The sequence below is a fragment of the Opisthorchis viverrini genome (genome assembly GCF_000715545.1).
Source record: "Opisthorchis viverrini unplaced genomic scaffold opera_v5_100, whole genome shotgun sequence".
In the NCBI taxonomy this organism is placed as follows: Eukaryota; Metazoa; Platyhelminthes; class Trematoda; order Opisthorchiida; family Opisthorchiidae; genus Opisthorchis; species Opisthorchis viverrini.
In genome coordinates, this window is record NW_008751756.1 from 1,375,041 (window position 1) to 1,394,611 (window position 19,571).

At 40.6% G+C, this 19,571-nt stretch overlaps 2 protein-coding genes across 2 annotated transcripts in view; one reads left to right on the plus strand and one right to left on the minus strand.

Moving 5' to 3' along the window:
- The window catches only part of T265_05378 (hypothetical protein), a gene marked incomplete at both ends in the record, with an annotated part of 104,026 nt that overhangs the window by 31,342 nt on the left and 53,113 nt on the right, over window positions 1-19,571 (minus strand). The window lies entirely within an intron of this gene.
- T265_05377 (hypothetical protein) overlaps window positions 1-19,571 on the plus strand; it is a gene marked incomplete at both ends in the record, with an annotated part of 91,420 nt that overhangs the window by 24,346 nt on the left and 47,503 nt on the right. Inside the window, one exon of the mRNA XM_009170368.1 lies at window positions 5,784-5,924. Within this exon, the coding sequence (XP_009168632.1) occupies window positions 5,784-5,924 (141 nt within the window). The remainder of the gene's footprint in view (window positions 1-5,783; window positions 5,925-19,571) is intronic.

Sequence of the window (19,571 nt, forward strand, 5' to 3'; positions counted from 1 at the left end):
TCAGACACACAGGCTGGGTCACAATCGCACATAAATAAGCAGTTGCTTTTGTGAATGAACACGTGTCTAGAAAACGGTTGGACAAACGATGGGAATCATGAGGACACAGACCCGATCAACTATTCGCACAGTAGCTATCATAGATCACGGTATATCCCGAATTGGTGACTTTCCCAGCAAGAAACAGTTATTAATGCCTAACTTTCCGCTTTTTCCGTTTAAAATTCTCATGTTCTTGGCGGAAAATCGAAGGGCGTTGAAAGAATTTTCAGCGTGTTTTGGTAATTACACACAATAGTCGATTCATGGTGTCAAGGGCTACAGGATACCACTTTCTATGAAAGATTATAACTTACCTCTTAACGAGTTGGATTTCAAAACAACCTAGCATGTTACTCTAATCTACTCACAACCAAAACATGTGTGACTTTTCTGCAATGTGGCAACGTTTTGAACTTTCTCCTAAATTTATCTTGAAAATGTTTTCCACACTAATGAGCAGCAGATAATACAACCTGTTACAAACGGTCAGGAGATGTTCGCACTTTTTCGGGACGACTTTTCATTTGAATAACATTGTGAAATGCGTCTCAGCAGGTTAACCTAGGTTTGTTGAATACAAGTATCCAGTGATGGAAAATGGATGGTGCCAAATACTGTGAGGAGTTAAAAACGAAGGTAATGGATTTTCTGTCTGAAATTCAGCTTTTCCAATTAACTCATTACATAGGAACGTTGAGTCATTCCTGAGTGAACCAGCAAAACTATGTCAGGCTGAACCAAACTGTGCACTATATGGAATATAGAATGATGAATGCACAGGCGTGAAGCCTTTGCTGAGTTCATTGTCTCAACTTAAGTATCATTTAGGAGAGCAGGCTCCGCACTAGGACAAAACCACGCCATTCTTCTACAACGGTACACCTTCGAAGAGAGTTGTCATGGGAACACTTCATGCTTACACAATTTGGGCTACTTTTGTCCAACATAAGAGGGTGATTTTCAACAAAAATTGGAACAGCTGTCTTTGGTAAAACTGGTAAATATCAGACGTATTGTAACGATTCATCTGGTCACAGAAATTGGTAATACCACAAAGAAAATCGATTTACGAAAAACCTCTAATTTTGAGGAATCTCTCAGCAAGCAAACGAATCACTATCCAGGTTTTCCACAATTGCATCAACTTAAACAAAAAGTACGTAGAAGGATACGGGCTACAAATATGGCTGGAACAGCCGCCGATAAGTTAGTAGGAAGATAGATGATCTGAGGGACTGAAAACACCTGTTTTCCACGAAGTCATACCTGTGTATGTAGTAGTGCTCCTGGGAACAAATCTGGTCTTTTGCTGCATTACTCTTAAGTGATAATGGGGTTTACACAAGTCTGAGATATTATCCATCCAAGCTGACTGAAATGAACTGATTGTTGGCTAAAATAATTAAAGGGTTGTTTTAAATGATGTAGTTTTAGGTTTCAAAGCGCGTTAAGATCTGTGCACTACTGCGGCCGTTGACTTTTGATCACGTGACTTTTTGTCTGTTTATTAAGCTTGGAAAAAGGCTTGCAAAAGTTTCCTTGCTATTAGAGGAGATATTCTCCCTGAGCTGATTTTTGGTTTCTTCGTACTTGGTTGCGTTTATTCAACATCAAAGAGTCCGATATTTCTGTCTGATGGACAGCTTCGTAATTTGATTGGTTAACGATTTTCGCAGTACTATGTTATCATCCGGTTTTGTTGGTTAGCCCGGTACTAACTTTTCAAATTTCATTTCCATCCATGACTCCTCTGTTCTTAGTCTGGTTTGGATTCTAGTTTTCTCTCCTTCATTTAAGTTGACCGCTTGCAACTTTCTATTTTTTCCTTCACATCGAATGATGTTTCTAAATTCAAATGACATGCTTAGTTCAGTCCTTTTTCTTCGGTAGCTGAAAGTAAATCCAAGTCAAATTGGTCTATTGCTTTAGTGTATCTTTATGATTATCTCATTAGTTCCTAACTCTATTGCATGTTCAGTCCTCAGCTACGCATTTCCAAAATCCATTTGTCCCCAGCAATTCATAAACTGGATCAGCTTTATTATGATTGTTGATAGAGTTTTCGGAAGAGTACCACGCTTCTTTGTTTCCACTGGAGCTAACGTGCTAACGTCCTTGCAGTCAAACATGTTTTTCCTGATTGTTGTACACGAGGACCAGTAAAAATTAATCTTGATCTTATAGCAGCCTTTTCCCATCTATTGTTAGTAACAGTCCTTGGGCGAAATGTCGCATACGCCATTGTATTTCATCAAATCCGACTTCCTTTTTGTACTAAAAAATCCAAAGTATCAGTAGGTTTGTGGAACAGCTTGGTATTGTTCTGTCGTTACAATCTTGAACAAATTTCATCAATAGTCTCATTGATTGGAATGTGGTTCTTTTGCCTCCTCTTCGTATTTAAGGCAGTTGCGTTGGGTTTTCTGAAATGCCACCAAATTGATTTTCTCAGGTAAAAGTATCCTTGAAAGACCTTAAGCAGAGTGTCCTTCCGTAAGTTCTCAATGTATGCAATGTGTCTTAATACGGCTTTATCTATGGCAAGTTAGGTGATTGCAGTGGTGACCCTTAAAACGGTCCGTGTGTGCCGCTCATTGTGGTTCCCACTCTTTATTTGCCTGTTTAGCAAGCCTTTGCTAGGAAAATCCAAATGTATCTGTTTTCCTTCTTTTTTCAACGTCAAATTGAATACCGTCAAAGACTTGCTTTTTTGCTGAGCCTCTCCTCTCCTTGATGCTAACGGAAGTATTTTGCACGAAACGCATACATGTTTATGGTGTTTATATCAGGAAACACAAAATCGTTCAAGGTTAACTTTGAAATTCATGTTAATTTATTAATGCTTCTCATGGCTGGTCGTAGTAATTGTGCTTGAATTCAAAATACTTAGTTAATTTTAAGTCGAACCACCTGCATTTCCCCGTTTAATTTAGTAAGCTATACCAATCAGGTCTGTTGCATACAACTGTCTTGGCGCCACTAAATTCTACGGAGTTGAACATCAAAATTACATTGAATGAGACAAATATTCATTCCTTGTCGATGTTTGTATATTCGTAATTCTGTGAAAAGTACTTCAAACTGATGACCAAATATTGCGATCCACTGACGAATGTTTCAAGTTCATTTGAACGTTTGTATGTCAGAGAAGGAGAGGAAGATTTGTCAGGGAGAAATTGTTTACATACCTTTGGAAGTCCGGCAGTGGGTAATGGTTGACTCCTCATCGTTCTCCAATGTTCTACTTTCGTGACAATCTAGAAGGTCTGGGAATTTTCGGTTCTTGTTGCTGATTCTATTTTTAATTTTTCTCTGAGTAACGATAAGGAGTTTTGTCGTTGGATTTGCTTTACTTAAGTAATCATGTTTGCCTTTGATCACTTCTATATATAATGTTTCATTCAGCAGAATGACAAGGTTTCCATATCTCTTTAACTTGGTTGTCGTTTTCTTTTATTGAAATGTTGTTGAAAGTTCCCATCAACACGATGACTGAAACGATGACTTGGTGTGCTTGTTTGTGAAGTTTTCATCGATCCGGCTGATCAGATTGCTGCTAGCTAAGTTCCCCAAATTTATCTGGACTTCGCAATTGACAACAGTGTCTTGTTATGCCTTTGTGAGTACTCTACTGGAAAGATTGTTTATCCCAGCTTCGTTGTGATCGCTTATGTTTTCCTGATTTCAAATCAGCCTAGAAATTCTGTCTTCAAGATGAACCTTCTTATTTTTAGTGCTAGATGTTACTCTCTTCTATTGTCATGTTGGGCTGCTGCAGAATTTATCTTCCTATGTTCTTAGAAAGGCACCTTGAGCTTCACAAGTTAGACCGTTGTGTTGCTCGGTGTGATTTCTGTGCCCGTTCAGTCATGCATCGGACAACGCGTCCACAATTATTCCCGGCTAGTGTCAAAGTTTTGGTCGGTTTATTTTGGTTGTTGGGTTACTCTGCAAATAGAGACTCTCTTGGAGGTTTTCATGAAGGAATAATGGTTTTTGTCGTGCAAAGAAGTGTCGGCAGGTGAACTTATCCAATCAATGAGATTGTCGAGCTCACCACGCCCGAACTTGTCCAAACGCCCAAATTTTGGTTACTGGGCTCGTTTTCTTGTTGCTGATTGAGTGGCTGTTATTCCTTTCGTTAACAATGTCTGCTGTGAAAGTTCTGTCAATCTCCCAACACAACTTCTGCCATACACGTGACATTTTTTCCAGCTAAGCGACTGAATTGTCTCTACGTCCTCACAATTTTTAATAACCTAGATATTGCCGGCTGGACGATTCATTTCCACAACCTTGACTTATCTGTTGTTTATTGTCCTTTGCAAGGGTCCAGTTGGTATGGGTCGTTGCCATAGAGTTAGACCAAACCAAACATTTGTTCGCAAAGCATAACTATGTTAGCTCTGACTGAGTCTTCGGAACATGAACTGCATTTATCTGTGGAAAACTAAAAGCCAACATGGTTTTCAACCAGCTAAATTATCACAACTAGAACTACTAGGCAGTGACGGATTTTTTGAATTCCGACTGGTAAATAGCTCTTGATTTAGACAATTTAACCATGTATATTTAAATGAAAACTTGTTGGTAGATAGAATAAAGACTCTGCTTATGGAATTTCCACTAGTCCCTGGAATTTGCTTCCACTCAATTTGAAAGTCGTGAGCTGAATGGCTCGTTCATAAATGCTGAAAGATCACTAAGCACACCAACCAACGAACTACAGGTAAAGATCACTTGAACTGGATAAACCTGTGCATTAAAAATCCAGTTTTGTTTTGAAATGTTAATGGAATTGGGATATCGGTTCTAACAAAATACTGTCTCCGCAGCAGTTGAACGTTTTGAAAATATAATTAAGTAATTGAATAAATGAATAACTGAATAATTGAATAATTGATAGAATACAACACAGAGTCACTCTAGCCAGCATGAAGGACCCAACAAGTAAAGGTAATATCAACCTATTGTCATGGAGTTAGGAGTTGTCCAAGACTATGGTATTTGTCAATACTACAAAGACCACAATACAATTGCTGCAGTTGGGCGAATCGTAAATTTCAATGTTGTCATTACTCATATTGGCTGCTTAGTCCCCTCTGTTCATAAAAGTGATAATATACTCCTTCGAAGCTCTTTTGAAGCCTTATTTCTATTATTTCCACAGGTTTTACTCACAACACAAGTGTCCAGAATTTAGAGGGGTTTATTCACTGTTTATCACTTCAACAGCTCTATGCATGGTCCCTCAAAATTGTCTTCAAATTGGCTGTTTGTGGTCACTTTGTTAGGGTCTTCACCTCAATGTTTCAGCATCACAAATATGGATGTGCTGCCTCTGACTGACAGGGGTTTGTAAACCTTAGATTAAAACCTGCATTTCGCACTTTGAAGTTGTATACGTAAGCTACCAAAACCATTAACCTAAGAGATGACACTGAAAACGCCCCTCACTAAGGCTAGGATAACCTGGACCGAAAGGACTGTTGAGTATTATTGCTGTTGCAGAAATAGTCTGATTGGTGGATGCTTATGTTTGCTTTATAGAGCTTGGGACAGATAAATATTTTAGCAGAGAGTTGACGTGTTTTTATGGATGACTAACAGTGGCTCCTAGACCAAAACATTGGACGTCGGGTTGTGTCTCCTCATAATTAGATTCAGAATATTCTATGATGGAAACGCCTTCTATATGGCTGTGTGAAAATAATACATTTACGATACGCTTCCTTGTGCAGGTGGACACGGTTGAGGCCTATCACGTTGTGTTGCCGGTCAAACTGGAACCCGTAACACTGTCGAAAATTACTTGGTTAAAGAATACGATTCTCAGCTGGATGAACTGTCACAACTACATGCGGCTCCATGAACACCCAGAAGTGAGTCAAGCCCGCTGTTTGCTAGATTACGGCCACTTGTAGCTCCTGCGAGTTTTATTTTGGCTCCTGACAGAAAACAAAACAGAATTTAAAATAACCTGCGTTTGTTTGGAGAGGCCATGTGTTTGCGTTCCGTCCAAAATCGCTCATTTTTTCTCGTATCTTCTATTCTGCTGTCCGAATTCACGTTTATCATATGCCCAAATTGCATTCTCATTCTTTATGGAGGCGCACCACACGATTACTATCCTTGAAGTGCTTTGATGTTGTCAGCTATTTATTAGAAAATATTTTTAAATGATATGCGAAAACCCATGGAACTCCACTTAAAGCCAATTGTCAGTTGTTTTATTCCTGCCGAGTATCCCTGCCATTTATAAAAAGCAACGCCAGTAATGATATGTCGGCGAATTTTCATAGCCTAAGCGAAACCGAAGGGAGCGATTACCATACTACTTAATTTGCAGGTCATGGCAGACGACAATTTTACACCAAGACTCACCCTAACACAAAATAACTGTGCAAATGAGTTTTATCGTCGGAACCATTCTGCCTATTATGTCTTTAGACTAAATGATGGGCACTTTAGTTAGCTGTTGTAAGTTGCGTTGGGGCCTAATACAAGTTTACTTTGCAGGGACGTGTTATTTCCGTTTGAAGACCTTCCTTCATTGGTTGCTCACGGTCGCCCTTCAGGGTCAACCTTTCAGTTAGAATGCATAAACATTCACAACATTCATTCGGACAGCATATAGTTAAATATCTGTCCAACTTCATAGGAACCTCGTTCCCTTAGCGCACTGTATCCCCCATAGTTAGCGACTGTTACTCGGGGCGTACCTCTCTGATTCATTTTACGACACTTCAAGTGATCAGTTCGCTGGGCGCTCCGAGAACCAGTCATACTGTGTTCATCAGTATTATCCACAATCGACCAAACTTTTAGTCAACAAAACCTAATCAATCACCTGTAGATCTTTTATTTTGTGCATCAGAAGTAGCTGAATTAGATCAACATGTACAATGCATCATTGCATATCTGATAAACCTGTAATCGTCACATGAGTTAGACATTTGTTACTTGTAGAAGACGAAAACTTGGTTAGAAGCTGCGGATCTGATGATTAGAAACCTTAGGTCGTCGAGTCTTTCACACAGATCAAGTATATTGCCTCAACATGGTAACGGGTAACCTAGTTGGCAATTATGCTGCCAGCATACTTGGTTTCGTCTTCCTTAAGAGATTAGTGGCTCGTAACATGTGCATTGTGAAGGTGCCATCCGCCTCAAGGTTGATATCTAGTAATATTTTGTTTGCAGAAAAACGGAAAAAACACTCATTCGTTACCAGCGCATCACTCTCTTATAGAACATATGTGCTTCAATTAAGCAGTACAAAATAGGTTGGCGAAAATAGGTTGGGCAAAAAATTACGGAACTGGAAAATTAGGCATTTGTAGACTAATGCTTGAAGGACTTCAACAAGGATGGAGTCATTTAATCTGCCGCACATTTGTGTACGTTATTCTCAAATTTCATATCATTCACTTTACTCTATAAAACGACCAGAAACACACGGTCAGTTTCGTAGGTCGGAACGAAAAAAACGTCCAGAGGACTTCTTCACATGAAGTTTTTGTCTCCCAAACGTTCCTATGACGCTAAGCCGCTACAAACATTGCATCATCAAGTATAAGTTCATATGACTGTAAGAGTTGGATTGATTTCAGGATATATAGAAGGATTCTTATTAATTAATACCCAACTGTTATGCTCCTCCAAACTTTGGACACCTAGGAGTGAAACGGAACGAACGTTGAAAAAGACTTTTTAAAGAAGCAAACACAACAATAAGGTCTCGTTTTTATAAGACTCCAACTGCAAGGTGTGACTCTGTCCTGCCTTGAGAATGCTCGTCTTTTTGTGAGTTCATCCAGTTGAAGGTGGAAAATAACTTTGAATCATCTGACTTACCGAGAATTGATTGCCATATTTCAATCACCAAAAACAGGAATATTGTATATAGGCTAGAAGTGCTACAAAAATAAGCTACTAATTGCAGACGTTTTACCCAGGTTGTAAATCATCAGAAGCTTTCATTCAAAAGGTATTAAAATCCACCATATTTATAAAAAACAGTTGGAACATCCAACAGTCCATTTGGTTCATGAGCGATGGAGTTATCTAACACTTAACAGGGTAGACCACTGTTCATTTTCAAGTGGCGTAATCAGTCGTAAACTGGCTTCTCACAGGATGGTTAAGGCTGTGGGGAGCTATGTATAATCAGGACCGAATTTCGTTCTGTACCATAAAAGGTACGAATTTCCTGGGATCGAATGCCTTCATGTTTTGGGATGAACTGAGTGTCCAAGACTCTGATTTGCTTTACTTTCTCCAGAAAACTCCGATCCGGATAATGAGATTGTTTTTACAAAATCTCTTATTTCTTTGTAATTCACCTTAGTCCAATCCGGGTAATGTGTAACTCCGCCTGATCACGAATCTTGCAATAAATATTTCCCACATCCCCGAAAGGTTTCACACGTATTCTTCCATGTCGCCTCTTAATCAAGCTCCTTGTTATTGGATTTTCATAAACCAGAATCTTTCATGTTTTACGCGGGACTGTCAGTATTTCAGTATGTTCACGAATAATGTCGACTTTCCTTTAAAAGTGACAAAGGATTACCCAGCAGTTGTAGGATCAGCTACCTGAGTGGCTTGAATATTCCTTACTTCTATACATTGAGCATTCTAAAACGTCAAAAAATTTTCAAATAAAGCAGCTACAAGGGGATGTAAGGTACAAAATGATTTTGTATGGGAGTGCTCATATGAAACCTTACTAAGCAAAACACCCACATGGTCCCACACACAACTGTTGTGATTTATACTAATTTTTTGCGCTAATGAGAAGACTGTTTGAAGGAAAACTTATCCACTCTTCTAAGAGTCTTTCCTGTGCATAAAAATACAGAAATACGCGGACTTAATTCATCGGTTCATCTGAATTTCAGAGTTTTGTTCTTTGGGGGCACTGAAACTTTGAGGACAAACACCGAAGCTGTCATTAACAAGAGATACTTCTTACAATCTCGGCAACACGAAATCCCTTCTCTCCTGATGAGACTATTTTCAGTACGGGACACGTTTGGTGGGCCTACTAACCCTTCGTCCTACTTGGGAAAATTTGTACCAGTTCACCCGTGACTGATATGAAGTTACAAGGTCAAATTTAAATGTCAAAATGGTAAATACCTCCGCTTTTTTAGGAATGATACCGAAAATTACTGGAGAAAATCTAAACGACACACCGTTGGACGTTAGTTGAGGATTGGTTTCTACTTATATTATGGTGGTAATGCGATCATGTGAACGAAGCCTCAGAAAAGAGGCAAATGGATGCCGTTAGCTCAAGCAAATAAGTAGCACAGATGAATGAATAACCTTCATCAGAATAATGGTTATTCGGGTCGTGAACACGTGATAGTGTTTTGTGATTGAAGGATGAGTGGCATCTGTCCTGATCAGCTGATCAGCCATACGTGGCAAAGCATTTGGGTGTTCAATCACTGACCGGAATGTTGCGGGTTTGAAACTCAGATTTGCCAGCTGTGTACAACAAGAGTATGAAACAGGTGTACAGGACTTCTGGGCTTTTAAACACAGGTCGGATATACTGAGTGGGTGAAATTTTTATTGAAAATAAGACTTGCTTAAGCAGAATAATACCACCGAGTATCAAGTGGGACGTAAGCATTGAGTTATTACTGGTTTAGGGGGTTTTCAATAAGCTGCACCATGGCACAGTGCAATCCAGTGGCTCATCAGGTGGAGAACTTCAGAAGAATTCTCTCAAAGAATCGACACTGTATTATGACGTCCCAGTGAGCAGCAAGGCCCGGGGGCAAACCCGTTAAATTTTCGGAATGACGGGCTCAGCTAGAGAAAGTAGCATAAAGTGAATGAGTCCTTATCGGTTACCAACTTGATTGGAATTCTAGCTATATCAAAACCGAGTTTAGCTGTTTGACTATTGGAAGTAAAAAGCTGGCCTGGCAATCAAATTTCTAGCTACCACAGTACCCATAGTGCAGTAAGCAGTTTAATAGCAAGAAAATGTTTGAGAAATCAGTCTAAAATATCACTAAACGATATCAAATGAGCACACTGTGCCAAGGCGATACTTTTGAGTAAGTTAGCTCAGTCGAACTGATGATAATTAATAGCTAGAATTGCTCAGCCTGATTATTGTGCCTGCCTTCCCTTGGAAACGGATGGGAAAATTTTTTCATTCTCAAAGTTACTTTACGATAAAGTATGTAAAAGACAGTTTATTCCATAAAGAATACGCTCTGTTATTTCTGCTTAGAATTCTCTATCTCACATTCTAATACAACAACCGGGTCTAAGTGTTTGGGCAGCGCGATCACTAGTTTCTTTAGTTAGTGGACTGTGCTTTCTTAGATTTTACACGTGTTAATCAATATGGTTGATTAGGTGCACGATGTCACCTTCTGCGTTTCTGGTTCAACTGTAAGTTGTCAGGTCCTACAAGAGTATCGATTGCTACTCGTGTATTCCATCCCCATCGAAACTTAGATCCCGGTTTTTCTTAGGAGGCTTCCAGTCATACATTCCGGTCAATTTTCTTCTGTATGACTAAACCTCGCGTGCATGGAAGAGTTTAAAAAACCGTCCCAATTTTTGCTTTGTGCTATGCTTTGATAACTTTTGCGGACTAGTTTGCAGTCTAATAGGCCAGCTAATCTGAGGATGCAAAAGTGCGTAGGTTTATTCCTCAGTGCTTCGCAATTACTTAACTTAATTATCTGCTGAGTTATTTCACCAATTGGTTTTTCAAAGTTAATCACACATATTCGCCTTCTCCGTAATTGCCAGAGTTTTGACGGGTTTCTGTGACTTCAGGCATGAAAGCGTATGCCCTGTAAACTGTGAACTTTTAGGGATGGCGTGATTTCTCTTGACTTCACTGTTGTGCACCTCTCGGTGTAAGTAATCTATTTCTGACACACTGTCCTTGATTAGCCACTGGGTTTCTGGTTCACGCAACTAAAGTGATATCAGTAACCCACATTTATTCGTGTTCTTTGACGAACACACAAATACATCATCATTAAATTGAGTTGATAAGCCAGACTGCTGATTACTTCCTGAATTTTGAAGGATTTCAATTTGCGAAGATTTCCTCAGTACATGGAGCATGAATTGTTTTACCACCTATGCGTCTTATCACATTCTTTGCGAAAGGACCAGAGCATACAAAGCTTCAATCTATTCCCGCAAACAACACGAAAGCTGTTGTGACCTTTTTCGATAGCATTTCGATGGACCGAATACAAAGCTATTTTTCAGCCTTTTGAGTAGTTTGAACGTAGTTTAAAATATTCAAATGAAGGCGGTCTTTGTGTCTGTCGTGGTTAGTGCTTGAAGAATCACGGCTGTTTGGGTGCACATGACCAAACGCAAAGGCTGGCATCCGTAGCTAGTACCCGAGCATCATTCCGGTGACAAGGGTGCTTCCTAACAATGCTGTCCGGAGTTCAGAACCGCATGTGGTTAGCACTAGTATATTCATTTAGTTGTGAGTGGGTGATTGCTCCAACTAGCAGCTATCCAGTCATTGTATTACAAATTTCCAGACAACCAAAACAAGCTTGCTCAACGTCCGCATACTGAGAAGGAAAGTTGGGAAGCAGGTTGTAACTTGCTGATGGCCAAATGAAATGTCTGAGTGTATAATAAGAACATAGCGTTCAAGGGACATTGTGTTTTGTTTTTGAACAGTTTTGCAGGACCTGCATGAACAACGGCCAAGAGAACTTAGTCATTCCTTCACATGTAAACTATGTCATCGACCCGTTTGTTTCTTCATGCGAAGTTTAGTTTGAGTGAGTTCGGTGAGTGCATATCCAGTTCAGGTGTTTGACACCAATACGTGTAAAGGTTTGTTCATTGTGACGGAAAACGCCCCGTCATATAAGCTTTGTTGGAGTAGTTTGTTGTTGGAGAAATCAACGGAACACTGTTTTGTTCACCTTTGCCGTGACTTACTGCAACTCAGCCGTTTACCAAATTTTTTCCATGAACCAAGTTTCCATTTTGTGCAACAGGTAAACCTGGCAATTTTATCTGAAATCAAGGGATGACTGATATAGAGTCTTGAGTTTACTATCATTAGATTTTTCAACAGGTACGCAAAAGACGTTTGCCTGAAACTAACAAAATGGCACTTTGAGGCCTGCGGAGAATGCTAGCAGTTGCTGAGTAAAAGTCATCCAGCATTTACTTCTTCTGTAAGAATAACTTTGAAAAGAAATTTTGCGAGAATGTCTAGTCGTTTGCCTTTGCTTTCTTGTGGCATCAGTAGCTCAAAGAAATAATCAAGATGGGCCCTACTAACGTATCCTTTCCTCTAAAGTGGTCACTGCTGGTGAAATCTTCCAGGGCAGACCTGAAGTGCAAGTATATGGGTAAAAGCATGCAATGGCATTTTGTGCGGTTCCATTGGAGGTTCACTAAACACGCGTGCGTGAGCACAATGTTTAAAGAACATCAAAACTGTCAACAGATCGATCGATACAAAATGCTATCAGTCAGCTGTCGGTCACCTCAGTCAGGTCCAAATAATTCCCTGGAATTTAGTGAGTTTTTTGCAACCCAAGAAAGATGAGGGGTGAGCTGGTATCCATATGCAAGTGAGACAGAAAAGAGTTACTGGTCGCTACGGAAAATAATGCTGTAGACAAGAGGAATTTTCTACTACCCTACTAATCAGTACACATGTCTGGTTGAATGACTGGCCAGCTCAGACAAAAGCTAAATAATTGTCTTCATAAAGGAAACTACCTGCAAGGTTGCTGAAAACTCTTCGACAGCCCATGACTGGTTTCGCCATTTTTGGGTAGGCGCAATTTCCGAGTTTCCGTCAATCTCATGTTCTACTTGAACCCAAATTGGACGGATTGCGACAAACGCCGATTTGCAAATCGATTTGGCTTTTACGGGAGTCTTAAGGTTTTCCTGAAACACCCATAATGTTCTGCCAGGTAGATTTAAGGGGGACTCGCTTCATGTGTGTGTCATTTTCACTAGCAGTGATTTTCATGCATAGAAATGAAACTATGTCTTGCATCTATTCGTCACTTCTAAGCTTCTTTTCTATTAAGTTGAAGAGTACTAAGATAAGACTGAGCATACTGAACAGGTTGGTTCCAGCATGCTAGAGAAATGCCATTGTGGGTACACGGTTTCCAAACCAATGATGAACGAACTGAACTGTCATTCTTCATCATCAGGTATGGTATAAACATATCTGTTGAAACAGGCCTCTAACAACGAAGTACAATCATCTACAAATTGTTTTGTTTTTTACAGCTGACTCATTTGAATCCCGACTGAATTTATCATTAGGAGCTTCTCATGGCCACTCCAGCGTGTTGGTGGCAAAATTCGCAGAGGCTGTGGGCTCCAAAAAAGATTTATCAAGGTTTGCTCTACATAAACCCATCAAGATGTCCATATGTAAAATATGACCGTAAGTTTAGGCTAACTTTCTTTTGACACCAACGTTTAGACTCTAAATGAATTCTACAAGTTCAGTAGTACCTTTAAAGACATGAAGGAAAGCCAAGTACATCAACCATTAGGTGAACTATAACCTCTTGTGGATAGTGTGCTGTGCATATGATAAGCTGCATAGCCACTGAATTTTTCTCTCATGACAGGCCGTATAGTTGTGGATCACTTATTAATTGAGGGACTAACTCCCCTTCAACCAGCCTGACCACACGTTTTCAAGTCGTCTAAACAGTAACCATTCATTTTTACCCTTTGTCAGATCTTCCGTATTCACGCCAACACAAAACACCTTACATCTTATTTGGCGTCTTCAGTATTCTGGTTAAAATAAATAAGCTTATGGTGCTTAACTCTTTTCAAATATAAATTGATGCTGAACAGAAGATAAAATAAGGTCATGCAAAAACGTAGGTTGTCAAGGGATTCTCGGCAACCTTGTGAGTAGTTCCCTTTATGAAAATATACAGCGATATCTCGAATATCTCACAAAACTGAAAAATGGATCGACTACCGTGCAGCACATTCAGTTGGGGAATGTCATAAACGAGAGATTCAATTGAGTTTCCCGTGAAAATCAAATTGATACGCAAATGAGAGTATCTGTCAAAGATTGTGGTAATTAATTTTTTAAACTAAGAATTGTTGCTGATGCCATGGTAACATGTGTTGGGCAACAGTGACGTTTCAGCTTTCTTCACGGTAATATCTCTCAAAAAATGACCTTAAAGGTAAGATTTAAGGAATTTGTTGGGGAGAACGTATGTTTTACTTTCTGCCACTCACTCCAAACAAAACTCTAGAGCAACATTTTGAATGCAACAAACAGGAGATCTGATGCTATTCACGTCCACTATAAGGAACCCTTGGGCGCATTTTTCATAAATCGCAAACATCAGAAGGTCCGACAGTGATTATTTGATTACAGGTGTGCACTAAAGCACGCTTATGACCTACTGGATGATCTATTCTGCCGCGTACTGACGACTTTACCTCGAGTGAGGTGTTTGCAATCTAACTCTCAAGTCCACCGAACAGACAAACGTCAAGGAAGCACATCCAACCTACCCATATTCTGCGAAATCTCCGAACCGCACTTTATTTGAGACAACAGATATGTCCGGACTTTGGGTTTGAACCATTTCTTGTTCTAATTTTGTCTTCGTTTTTCCAGTAGTATCCAAAACCCAGTTTGATATCATGTTACTTCAAGTGAGTAAATAAATAAGATATGTGGCTTTTGGATGCTGAAGGCTGATCGAATTCCGAGTGGATCCGTTATCAAGCGGTCANGCTGATCGAATGCCGAGTGGATCCGTTAGCAAGCGGTCACTCATACTGCCAGTCTACACCCGTCCTATGTGCAGAATAAGGGTTGGGCCTGTTGGATGTGCACATAGGAACTTATTTCGTGTGTTTGAGGATTTCCACCATTGCATGATTAACTGGCGTTGTGTCGTGACTAGTCTGATAATCAGACAGCGGCGTTGAACTTGAACTCGGCGGACGATTAAACATGGTTGGAAAACCGCAGAATTTTACGAGGTGCCAGATGTGGATCTGAGTGTATGACTTTTTATGACAAAACGGGCGGGTGAACATCCAGGTGCCTGTTTCAAGCCGTCAACCGGACTGCAGATGACAGGATGACAATAAGAATCACCTACAGTTATTTGTCTGCCGTTTATTTGCCACCGTCAGTCACCAGTCTTTTGGGTCTCAGCAAGACGGCACTCTTCTTCTATCCAGCATTACAGAAGCCGTGAAGCAGTGGATAAACGTGTGTTCAATTGACTACAGTGTTAGCGATGTTGTCCTATGTAGTGTGTGGTTTCATCAGCCGGTTCCTGATTAGAAAACACGGCGAAGCTACCTCAGTCCACTCGCCAGCATCTACCAGTTAGATCGACTGGTGAGTCTGTGAGTCACTCGGTTGGTCCTACCAGTGCTGATATGCACGAGTTGCATGGCACGAGCTTGTATTGTCATGTGTGTGTGTGTGTGGGACGGGGGTTGAGCCGTTGTTGGTTGGCGTCACAAAACTGCTCATGTATTCGGGGGCCGTGAATCCTTTCTGTCGACTGGACGCATGTTTTATTTTGGAGATAAAAAATAACGCAAGGTTGTTGGAAATCGGCAACTAGGCCCGACTACCTGGCCTCAAAAATAAAACTGGTAGTGGAGTGTCCCATGTTGTTCCTCAGCCTTATAAATAATTTCATATTAAGTTTGGGTGCAGTTCATTGACGAATTCACACTAAAAGAGGCAACCAAGGGTGACGCACAGCTTAGGTTAAAAGAAAGATAACTTCATTTGGAGGGGACTATTACACAATACCATTAAAACCGCTAGAATATACTGCCCAGATCTTAATCAAAAGCGTACTTACAAATTGTTTAGTTATTAGATATTTGAAAACTTCACATATATAAAACTGAAGATTCAGATTAAAAAAATCAGGAGGTTTTACGTATCCTCATGATTTATTGGTTGACTTTATAGACACCCTACTTGCAATATGAAACCTCTACAGGCGGCTATTTGGAATTTTTGGTCTTGCGCCTTTACAGGGGCAATAGTGCATGATTTTTTGGCGACCGAGAGCGCTCACGTATTTCATTTTTGCCAGGCCGTTTTTATGTTCCATTCGGAACGTTTAACTACGAGTAGGTGTGTGTTATTCACTTTTCCTATCCAACGGAGTGAAAAAGAGTATCAGGTGCTTCGTAATGGCCCATTGACTGGCATACTTTCTCAACTGTGCAGTTAGTTCGACGTCCAAAACATTCGAGGTCTGGAATGCTGATACTGTCTGGTTCGTGATCAGCTCATTTGTCAATGATGTTTTCAATCTATTTGGAAAACGGACCCAATCACGCTGTCACAATGCAAGTGCTTCTGACCTCGTCTTTTACACAGTTTCTCCCTTTAAATGCTTCCAAATTTTTTGAATGCAGTGCCAGTTCCAAAACCAGAGACTCAATGAGATGTCCAGGCAAATACTGAGGAAACATCATTAAACCGATCCGTTTTTGATCTACAGCAGGGTCGTCTGTGTTCGAATTCCTCATGGGTAGCTTTGAGTACAACTGAGTACAGATAAATCTACCAATAGTTCAGAATTGGACTGGCTTGAAAAACTGGCGACACTCGCAGTCAAATAAGATTTGAACAGGACGTTAAATGCTTGGCTGAGAGAACACTAGTATAGGGAAGGTTCACTGCGCATGCCTACTCTGGGAATTAGGACAGAACAACTCAGAACCGCATGAAGTCCCTGGGAAAAGATTACGTGTGCAAATTTTAGACAACCAATGGAGCCACCGATTTAGAGATCGATGACATTCACACGTCAGAAAAGTTTGGTTTCTTTTCCCGTCTGGATCTAGAAATTCCCAATTGGAAGTTCAGGTTTATTATATGGAGTTATCTGGTAAATGCAATCTACAAAACAAAGTGATACGAGCGTCATGTGCGTCTTCGTTCAGGTTTACCGGAGTCTGGTGCAAAAGTCCGGACGAATGACTAGAATTTGCGATCCCACATTTTGGCAGTTTGTAAGCTAATGACGAAGAAGTCATGACCGCGTGTAACGACTTCCAAGAGAGGGACCTCGCGAGGGCAAACAGGATTCGTCGATTAGTGAATATACAATCATTTGCAAAACTAATTTGGTTCTTTCGAGAGACTCACCTGGAACCCAGCTTAATCTCTCGTTTTTGATGTTCTCAGGCAACTGGATGTGCTGAAACTGTAGCGACTGTAGCGACTGAAACATGAGGCGGCCTGGTGCAGCACATTCAGTTACCTGAGAACATCAAAAACGAGAGATTAAGCTGGGTTCCAGGTGAGTCTCTCGAAAGAACCAAATTAGTTTGCAGATGAGTGTATATTCGCTAATTTCGTGCAATTTGGTTTCAAGTAGAACATAAGGTTGACGGAAACCCGGGGACTGCGCCTACCTGATGAGCCCCAAGAAGGGCGAAACCGATCGTGCGCAGTTAATGGATTTTCAGTAGCCTGATGAGTAGTACATTACAAAGGATTCGTCGAGGTTTTCTGCGGTGAAACAAAATGCCCCCATTCTTTATAGATTCAAAAGGATACGTTTTTTAGTGTTGTACGCGCACAAAAGACCGGAGGAATGAACTGCTATCCTTTGTAGATGTGTCAGTCAAAGCACAACACGAACATCTTATCACTGGTAGCCAAGTGACCAGGTGATCTGGGCTAAAGTGATGCGCTTTGACCAGGCATAATCGGCCCGTTTGATAAAGCATAAGTAAAGTGAGCAACTAAGATCCTTCAGTATAGCCCTCCAGCAGACAAGGGGAAAGGCCCTTCAGTTCGATGCCAATCAGCCGGCTCCGTCCTCTGCAGGCATGCAATGCACGATACAGTCGCCCAACGGCTATTATCAGACGGTAGGTAGAGACGTAGTCTAATAAAGCGGAGGTTCTTAAGCATGACTGTATGAACGAATCTGCAGCGAGTCCTCCTGGAACAAGCTGAACCGAACATATGTGCAGAGGAAAATTCAATTTGGAGTTTGCCCACGTGTATTCCGGCCGCTATTATGATCCGATTCACCTTTGCCACCGATACAGAACACTTTACGAAGAAGTGCAGCCAGTCCGGTTCCGAATTTATTCTTTCTTCGCTGTGTATACTTATGGCTGGATGAAACTATAAAGCTGTTTCATATCACAAGAGTTATTGTACTCTAAAGGACCACAGGTAGGCTGTAATCAAAGCAAACGCAGCGTTCATTTGACGGAAAATTCCATGGAGGAATGGGACACACAAGCTTCCAGCAAGAAGTTCAACGTTGTACGTATGCAACTCATCGTAATATGTGTCCTTTACAGGATACACTTTTATCTCATGGCGGTTAGCTGGTGCTATGGATCAACACCACCTCAGATGACAAGAAAATACACCATCAAAGACAAGGACAATTTTTCAGATTAATGCGATGTTCCTACGGCTCACATCGAGAAGGTTCATCTTTATATGAATGATTTAATAGTGTATTACCTATTTAGCTGTCACTGTGTGATGAATAATTTCCCATGTACATGCCGTTTAATCTGAATTTTTTGAGCCAAAACCGTTTGTGTTACCATAGTTCGCCATTACCGTAGCTAGCCCTCATTGTCCTACAAGAACATGAAATGCTTCAATAGTGAGGCTCTGTGGTCGACAATGTTCACTGATCTTTGTTCAGTTTGCTACCCACCTTAAAAAGAGACAAACTGAATAGTCATATACAAAGTGTACTCTGTAGTGATAATTGATTCGACCGCTCTTGATGAGCATGGGCGACTCAGAACAAGTTTGCTGAGTGGAAGTATTGACTGGACAGCAGTGTGGGAATTTGGGATCGCTGAAGTGGTGAGATTAATTGGGTCAAAGTGCAAATCCGATTTAACTTCCAACTATTACTCTGAAAAGCCCTTCATTTGTCCTCAGGCCTCAAGTGCCTGCTGACTCAGACGTTGTCAATTCGGGGGTCATTCACTCTGTCCACCCCGACGGTCTTTTATTCGAAAATGAAAAAAACCTTAAAGACGTAAAGTTTGGTTCGTTATCTGGGGACGTTTGTTTTTTATGGTGATCTGTTGTAAAACTTTACTGTAAATCCTAGCAACTTTGATTTATTTATTCAACTGGAATTTCAATAGGATCTCAGACCGATACTGGGAACTGTTACGTGATCAGCTTTTGTATGAAGTTGACACTGCACTTTGTTCTATACATGACAACAGGCTGCAAACAACCGCTTGTATAATAGGCGTGATTTCACAGATGGCACTTGAACTCACTACCCTATAGACTAATTGACCTTTAACCAGCTGACTAAAAGCAACGTTGATGTTGATTGATTTGGCCATCTTCTTTAGGTCAATGGCGCACTCTGGTCACTCCGCATGGTATCTAGATAAGTGAGTAAGGAAGGTTTCTTCCGTGTCCCGTGCCTCGGAAAACTAAAGCCGCAGCATCATCATCATCATCATCAACAACAACAACAACAACAACAACAA